The 9044-nt window shown below is 31.8% G+C and overlaps 2 protein-coding genes across 2 annotated transcripts; both read left to right on the top strand.

The window, feature by feature from the left end:
- Positions 1–2803: 2803 nt before the first annotated feature.
- LOC110653080 (cytochrome P450 81Q32) lies at positions 2804–5186 on the top strand. Its single transcript, XM_058138693.1, has 2 exons — positions 2804–3716; positions 4482–5186. Exons 1-2 carry the CDS (start codon positions 2811–2813, stop codon positions 5106–5108), a joined length of 1533 nt encoding a protein of 510 aa, XP_057994676.1. The 5' UTR covers positions 2804–2810; the 3' UTR covers positions 5109–5186.
- An 803-nt stretch (positions 5187–5989) lies between these two features.
- LOC131174789 (cytochrome P450 81Q32-like) lies at positions 5990–8377 on the top strand. The gene is made up of 2 exons (XM_058138741.1): positions 5990–6895; positions 7623–8377. Exons 1-2 carry the CDS (start codon positions 5990–5992, stop codon positions 8247–8249), a joined length of 1533 nt encoding a protein of 510 aa, XP_057994724.1. The 3' UTR covers positions 8250–8377.
- Positions 8378–9044: the final 667 nt, after the last annotated feature.

Raw genomic sequence — 9044 nt, 5'->3', positions numbered from 1 at the left:
TTTTTTATTTATACTAAAAAAATAATTTTTTATCTTTAGGTCTAAGATTAATTAAATGATTTTTTTATAATTAATTTAATTAATTTTAATTCATTAATTTAATCAATTAAATGCCTAAAGATAAGCTAATAGATAATTATTGGTGAGTAAAAGATAAATATTCGGAGAAGTTAACAAATAATGGGTAGTTAGCTGAAGAAAGACAATTATCAAAGGTTGTGAGAAGTCTAAAAGAGTTACAAGTAGTGGGCAAGTAATTTGTCAACAACTCCAAAACGTAAAGGTGGGTCTTTTAGATTAAATATCAGATGAGTAGCAATGTGAAAGCCCCCAAGAATTCAATCAAACAATACAAATTAGATTCTAGTATTCTATTTATCTTTTATTTTTATTAATTTTTATTTTTCCAAACCTTTGCATTTAATTTTAGGCCTTATACTTATTTTGTAATCAATCAAATCAGTCTTTTATTTCAATTACATGTGAGATTAACAAAGCCGTGTATAGTAGATTCAATTCTCATAGTTGTTTGATCCAAAAGTTAGAGTCCAAAATTAGGTGATATACTCTGTATCTGGCACGCCTGCAAACAATAAGCTGTGGGACAACTGAGATTTTTCAACTACCATCTGGATCTATCACAAAAACTCTAATACTATAATAACGATATGCTTTATGGAAAGAATGAGTATTTACCTTTTAATAGAAATTACTAAAATTACATTTCTAAATTGTCACATTGTAACTTAGAGGGAGTTTTATAATTTGAAACCTGAGATAGTAGGTTAAAAGGATTTTTTATGAAATAAAATTAAAATTTAAGAATTTTTTAAGAACAAATTAAATTTAAGGGATAAAAGTGAAATACAAGGTGAATTTTAAAGAGATTAAAAGAGCTGTAAAAATTACCCAATTTTTGGAGAATTCAAAAAAGGAATTGGAGTTACGGATTGGTGAAGAACACTTAGATGGATAAATATGATCTTTCCAAGCTACCATATCTTCAGAATATCATAACAAAGACCCTAAGATTGCATCGAGTAGGTCCATTGCTTATTTCACAATTATCATTCAAGAGTGCAGTGTCGGAGGATACCATGTGGAAACCAATACAAGGCTGTTTGTTAATGTAAGGGCTATACACAAGAACCTTGAGTTTTGGGACGATGCAGTTGAGTTTAAAGCCTGAGAGGTTTGAGAGTTCTGCAGGTCAAGGTTCTGAGGCTTAGAAGTTTTTGCCATTTGGCTTGGGAAGGAGGTGTTGTGCTGGGATGGGTAATACAAATCGTGTTGTAGGGTTTTGTTTGGGGTCTATGATTCATTGCTTTGAATCGAAAAGGGCGAGTGACTAGGAAATTAACATATCTGAAGGAATTGGGCTCACCATGCCCAAGGCTAAGCCACTGGAGGCAATATGCGAGGCTCGTAATACCATGAAAGAATGGAATATTTCTTCTCCTCTCTGAAGCCACCCATTGCTTCAGCCTCCGTTGGTTCCCTCACAGCCAGCTGAATAAATTTACAAGCTTAATTAAACAAATACTTATTCTTCCGAGTCACCAACTACATACAGCTCCACAACCCCTACAATACACCACAAATTGTTGCAATGATATCCTTATTTGCTATATTTCTTTCTTTTTTTTTTTTTCATTAGATACAAATACAAAGAAAATTGAGATTTTCCCTCTCTCCATTATGAAAAATCTATCCATAATTCATGTGTTCTGTGGGCTGTGATTTTAATTTAAAAAATATTTATGTTCTAAAAATTTTGAAAACTTATCTCTAACATATGTAAATTTCAATGAGTACAATTGAATTGGGGTACTTGCCATTGCCAATCCGCCACCGCTCTCCAATCAAATAAATAAATAAAAGACAGAGTAGTTGACTGAGCATTGATTTTAACTTCCCAAGTGAAAGTGATCTATACCTACTAATGCCAAATTGTCATGTTTCAAAGGCAATATTTCTTAATGAAACTTCTAACCGAAAAATGAGATGAAGACATTAAAGATAAGATAAACTAAAATTATAGATAGAAAAGTAAAACAATAAAAAAGAAAGACACACAGATTATTTTAATATAAAATTATTACATATAATATATATGCAATATATATAATCTTAATATAAAAAATTATATTTAAAAGTGGTCGAATTATAAGTCTGCTTAGATTCAAACTAAAGATCTCCAATCTGACTCAATTAATTAGATATTAAAATTTGTGAAGAAAAATTTTGTATTTAGTTTATTTTTAATAATTATTATTGAATGAATTAATAAAATTCATTTAATGATAAAAATAATAAAATATACACAAATGAATGAAAGAAAACAAAGTAGTAGGATAAGGCACCTTGATGAATAGGTCTAATCTATTATAAGCATCCCAATCATCATTGATTGGCACATTCAACTCAATTCCAAAATTTCCCCTTGTCTTTTTTCTCATATTCCATAAACTAAATTCAACGGAAACGATGAATGAGTCTCACCGAATACATATGAAAAAATAATAATAATTAAGTTAATGTACTTTTATTCAAGCCCAAATAAATTTAAAATTAAGTTTTAAGTTAAATAATTAAGAATTTTTTAAATTAAAGTTGAATATACTCTTATTTAAATAAAAATTAAATATTATTTTCTCAATTCTTAATCATAAAATTTTAAAAACAATAATTATAATATTAAATAATTTTTTTCATCATCATCTTCAATTTAAAAAAAAAAAATCGATAAACTGAATGCTTGTTTTGTACATTATATATACTTGTATAGAAGCGGGAATAAGCAACAAAGAATGGAGTATATGTTTTTCTGTCTGGTTTCGGCTCTTCCCTTTCTTCTTCTTGTCTTAAACTTTTGGTTAAGAACAAGCACACAACACAGAAACCTCCCACCAAGCCCACCTGCTCTTCCAATTATAGGTCATCTCCATCTGGTCAATCTTCCCCTCCATCGATCTCTCCATACTCTTTCACATAAATATGGTCCAATAATTTCTCTCCGTTTCGGTTCCTGCCGAGTTATGGTTGTATCATCACCGTCCGCGGTGGAAGAATGCTTCACCACAAATGACATCGTTTTCGCCAATCGTCCTCCCTTTACTTTGAGCAAGTACGTTTCATACAATAACACCACCCTTGCAACAGCCTCATATGGCGACCACTGGCGCAACCTCCGCCGCATAAGCACTCTTGAAGTTTTCTCATCGACTCGTCTCAACGTGTTCAAAGGCATCCGGAGAGACGAAATCAAGATTTTCCTGAACAAACTCTATAGTGTCTCAAGCCATGATTTTGCTAAGGTAGAGTTGAAACCAATGCTCATGGAGCTAACTTTTAACATAATCATGCGCATGGTCGCTGGGAAGCGGTACTACGGCGAGGAAGTGACTGGAATGAACAAGGAAGAGGCAGAGCAATTCAGGGAGATGATGACAGAGATTTTTGAATACGCTGGAGCCTCATATGTTGGAGATTTCTTGCCTTTCTTGCAGTGGATCGACTATCAGGGTTTTTTGAAGAAAGCGAAGAGACTTGGCAAAAGAACTGATAGGATACTGCAGAATCTTATTGACGAGCATCGGTGTGATGGCAAGGCAGGTTCTGACAGAAGGGACAATACCATGATCGGTCATCTTCTTTCTTTGCAAGAATCACAACCAGAGTATTATGCAGATGAAATTATCAAGGGCCTGGTTCTGGTTAGTACCGATGATACACCTCTTAATTTCTAAGCTTTTCATCTTTGGATTCACATAATTTGTTTGCCCTTGTATGCATGTGTTCTTGCTGCTGGTTTGGATTTTAGATGCTTTCGTTTTCATTAATTTTTATTTGATTAGATGTAGATTCTCCATATATTTTGTAGGACAAATATGATTTTTTAGCATTTAGTGTTAATAATATAAAAATTAAAAGACAAAATTTTTTGTATGTGGAAATAAATAGATATTTTGACCCATGTACTAAGAAGATAATATATATTTATTTTATTTTAAAATGGACTTTAGAAAACAATGGATTGAGAATAAAATATCTAAATTAAAGTTAATTAATTAGTATTATGATTTTATGTTATATATATGCGAAATTTGATGCGAATTTTCCGATAATTAAGTGAGATTTTTCATTTTTCTTATTTACATATAAGGAACCCTTGTTAAAATTAAGTATAATATATTAAATTAAATATTTAAATTTTTTTATTTTTAATTAATAAATAATTATTTATATTTAAAATTTATTAATTAATTTAGTGTATTACATGTAAGTGACAGGTAGCAGTCTAACAAGTCATTTAAAAATTAAAATATATTCTCTGACCTAATTTTTAAAATTTTTTAAATAGTGAACTGTATATATACTCCAACTAATTAACAAATTAATCAATTTATGGATCTTATCACTGCCTGCTTTATCTTGTCAATTTCTGTTTGAAAAGTTAATTCTTATTATTAAACGCATAGGATATTCTATTTGGTGGTACCGAAACCTCGGCTGTGACATTAGAATGGGCAATGTCCAATCTACTTAATCATCCGGAAGTTTTGGAGAAAGCAAAAAATGAATTGGACTTACAGATTGGTGAAGAACACTTTATGGAAGAATCTGATCTTTCCAAGCTACCGTATCTTCAGAATATCATAACAGAGACCTTGAGATTGCATCCAGCAGGTCCATTGCTTATTCCACATTTATCATCCCGAGAGTGTAGTGTTGGAGGATACCATGTGGAACCCAACACGATGCTGCTTGTTAATGTGTGGGCTATACATAGAGATTCTGAGTTTTGGGACGATGCAAATGAGTTTAAACCTGAGAGGTTTGAGAGTCGAACAGGCCAAGGATTCGAGGCTTATAAGTTTTTGCCATTTGGCTCTGGAAGGAGGTCGTGTCCTGGTGTGGGTCTTGGAAATCGTGTTGTAGGGTTTTGTTTGGGGTCTATGATTCATTGCTTTGACTGGAAAAGGGTAAGTGACAAGGAAATTGACATGTCTGAAGGAATTGGACTCACCATGCCTAAGGCTGAGCCACTGGAGGCAATGTGCAAGGCCCGTAATATAATGAAGAACGTGCTATCTTCTTCTCTATGAAGCCGATCAATCTAATAAATTTGACAAGTTGAATTCCTATAATTTTTTCTTGATATGTAATCTATTAATTCCCGTGTATATGTGTTGTACTCCGCATTTTATATACGGTTACAAAAACCTTTATTTTTTTTTTTAACAAATGGGAGCAAAGCTTAAAAGATTATATATTTAATCTTAATATAAAAAATTATATTTAAAACTGGTCGAACTACAAGTCTGCTTAGACTCAAGCCAAAAATCTCCAATCTGACTCAATTAATTGGATACTCAAATTTGTGATGGAAAATTTTGTACTTAGTTTATTTTTAATAAAATAAATCTTACTTTGTAAATGATTATTATTGAATGAATTAATAAAAATTCATTTAATGATAAAAATAATAAAATCTACACAAATGAATGAAAGAAAACAAAGTAATAGTATAAGGCACCTTGATGAATACGTCTAATCTATTATAAGCATCCCAATCATCATTGATTGGTACATTCAACTCAATTACAAAATTTTCCCTTGTCTTTTTTCTCGTATTCCATAAACTAAATTCAAGGGAAACGAAGAATGAGTCTCAGCGAATACATATGAAAAAATAATAATAATTAAGTTAATTTACTTCTATTTGAGCCCAAATAAATTTAAAATTAAGTTTTAATAATTACAAATTTTTTTAATTAAGGTTAAATATACTCATATTTTAATAAAAAATTAAAATATTATTTTTTATTTTTAATAATAAAATTTTAAAAATAATAATTTTAATATTAAATAATTTTTTTCATAATCATCTTAAATTTTTTTTAAAAAAAATTAGATAAATTAGCTGCTTGTTTTGTGCATTATATATACTTGTGTAGTAGCGGGACTTGTGGATAAGCAACAAAGAATGGAGTATATGTTTTTCTGTCTGGTTTCGGCTCTTCCCTTTCTTCTTCTTGTCTTAAACTTTTGGTTAAGAACAAGCACACAACACAGAAACCTCCCACCAAGCCCGCCTGCTCTTCCAATTATAGGTCATCTCCATCTGGTCAACCTTCCCCTCCATCGATCTCTCCATACTCTTTCACATAAATATGGTCCAATAATTTCTCTCCGTTTCGGTTCCTGCCGAGTTATGGTTGTATCATCACCGTCCGCGGTGGAAGAATGCTTCACCACAAATGACATCGTTTTCGCCAATCGTCCTCCCTTTACCTTAAGCAAGTACGTTTCATACAATAACACCACCCTTGCAACAGCCCCATATGGCGACCACTGGCGCAACCTTCGCCGCATAAGCACTCTTGAAGTTTTCTCATCAACTCGTCTCAACGTGTTCACAGGCATCCGGAGAGACGAAATCAAGATTTTCCTGAACAAACTCTATAGTGTCTCAAGCCATGATTTTGCTAAGGTAGAGTTGAAACCAATGCTCATGGAGCTAACTTTTAACATAATCATGCGCATGGTCGCCGGGAAGCGGTACTACGGCGAGGAAGTGACTGGAATGAACAAGGCAGAGGCAGAGCAATTCAGGGAGATGATGACAGAGATTTTTGAATACGCTGGAGCCTCATATGTTGGAGATTTCTTGCCTTTCTTGCAGTGGATCGACTATCAGGGTTTTTTGAAGAAAGCGATGAGACTTGGCAAAAGAACTGATAGAATACTTCAGAATCTTATTGACGAGCATCGGTGTGATGGCAAGGCAGGTTCTGACAGAAGGGACAATACCATGATCGGTCATCTTCTTTCTTTGCAAGAATCACAACCAGAATATTATGCAGATGAAATTATCAAGGGCCTGGTTCTGGTTAGTACCGATGATACACCTCTTAATTTCTAAGCTTTTCATCTTTGGATTCACATAATTTGTTTGCCCTTGTATGCATGTGTTCTTGCTGCTGGTTTGGATTTTAGATGCTTTCGTTTTCATTAATTTTTGTTTGATTAGATGGAGATTCTCCATATATTTTGTAGGACAAATATGATTTTTTAGCATTTAGTGTTAATAATATAAAAATTAAAAGACAAAATTTTTTGCATGTGGAAATAAATAGATATTTTGACCCATGTACTAAGAAGATAATATATATTTATTTTATTTTAAAATGGACTTTAGAAAACAATAGATTGAGAATAAAATATCTAAATTAAAGTTAATTAATTAGTATTATGATTTTATGTTATATATATGCGAAATTTGATGCGAATTTCCCGATAATTAAGTGAGATTTTTCATTTTTCTTATTTACATATAAGGAACCCTTATTAAAATTGAGTATAATATATTAAATTAAATATTTAAATTTTTTATTTTTAATTAATAAATAATTATTTATATTTAAAATTTATTAATTAATTTAGTGTATTATATATAAGTGACAGGTAGCAGTCTGACAAGTCATTTAAAAATTAAAATTTATTCTCTGTCCTAATTTTTAAAATTTTTTAAATAGTGAACTATACATATACTCCAACTAATTAACCAATTAATTAATTTCTGTTTGAAAAGTTAATTCTTATTATCAAACGCATAGGATATTCTATTTGGTGGTACCGAAACCTCGGCTGTGACATTAGAATGGGCAATGTCCAATCTACTTAATCATCCAGAAGTTTTGGAGAAAGCAAAAAAAGAATTGGACTTACAGATTGGTGAAGAACACTTTATGGAAGAATCTGATCTTTCCAAGCTACCGTATCTTCAGAATATCATAGCAGAGACCTTGAGATTGCATCCAGCAGGTCCATTGCTTATTCCACATTTATCATCCCGAGAGTGTAGTGTTGGAGGATACCATGTGGAACCCAACACGATGCTGCTTGTTAATGTGTGGGCTATACATAGGGATTCTGAGTTTTGGGACGATGCAAATGAGTTTAAACCTGAGAGGTTTGAGAGTCGAACAGGCCAAGGATCCGAGGCTTATAAGTTTTTGCCATTTGGCTCTGGAAGGAGGTCGTGTCCTGGTGTGGGTCTTGGAAATCGTGTTGTAGGTTTTTGTTTGGGGTCTATGATTCATTGCTTTGACTGGAAAAGGGTAAGTGACAAGGAAATTGACATGTCTGAAGGAATTGGACTCACCATGCCTAAGGCTGAGCCACTGGAGGCAATGTGCAAGGCTCATAATATCATGAAGAATGTGCTATCTTCTTCTCTATGAAGCCGATCAATCTAATAATTTTGACAAGTCGAATTCCTAAAATTTTTTTCTTGATATGTAATATATTAATTCCCGTGTATTAGTGTTGTATGCTCTTCATTTTATATATGGTTACAAAACCCTTTTTTTTTTGTTTTTTAACAAATGGGAGCAAAAGCTTAAAAGAACAACACTAGACGTTTTAAGTGTAAACAAAATACATATATGTTTATCATAAGAAAATAAAAAAATAAGGGGAATTTCTTGCCTAAATTAGGGTACATATACCTATTCAATTAATAATTGATATATATTATTAAAATAATAATAAACCCTATTATAAAACATAATGATGAATCTCATTAGAAAATAATATTCCTTAATTTTTAATTAGTTGAATGTATAAATTTATACAGCCTGTGCAACTAAATTTTCCATAATTAAGACCCATTGGAGGAGCAGCTGAATGATGAACTCCAACTGAAAAAAGTTGCGAAATTTCCTAACTAGTCGACACTAAAATTAGCCTCCCTACAGATGTGACTGACTTGAATATCCAAATCCAATTCCATAAGATATATATATATATATATATATATATATATATTCGAGTGAAAGTGACCATTGTCTTTGTGCCTGTCAATTGTTATGTTTCAAACCGAAAATTCAAAAAAGCTTTCAAACAATAAATGAAAGATTAATATTAGCGTCTACAGTAAATTATTGAATATATAATTGGGAAGAGGTCTATTCTAACTCTTTTTTAAAATGGGCTTTATTGGTTCAAATAAAAACAAGAACGAATGGCATTTAACA

Source organism: Hevea brasiliensis, chromosome 16 (assembly GCF_030052815.1).
Source record: "Hevea brasiliensis isolate MT/VB/25A 57/8 chromosome 16, ASM3005281v1, whole genome shotgun sequence".
NCBI lineage: Eukaryota > Viridiplantae > Streptophyta > Magnoliopsida > Malpighiales > Euphorbiaceae > Hevea > Hevea brasiliensis.
Note: the sequence above shows the minus strand (reverse complement) of the source record. Positions and strands in the feature narration are given on the sequence as shown.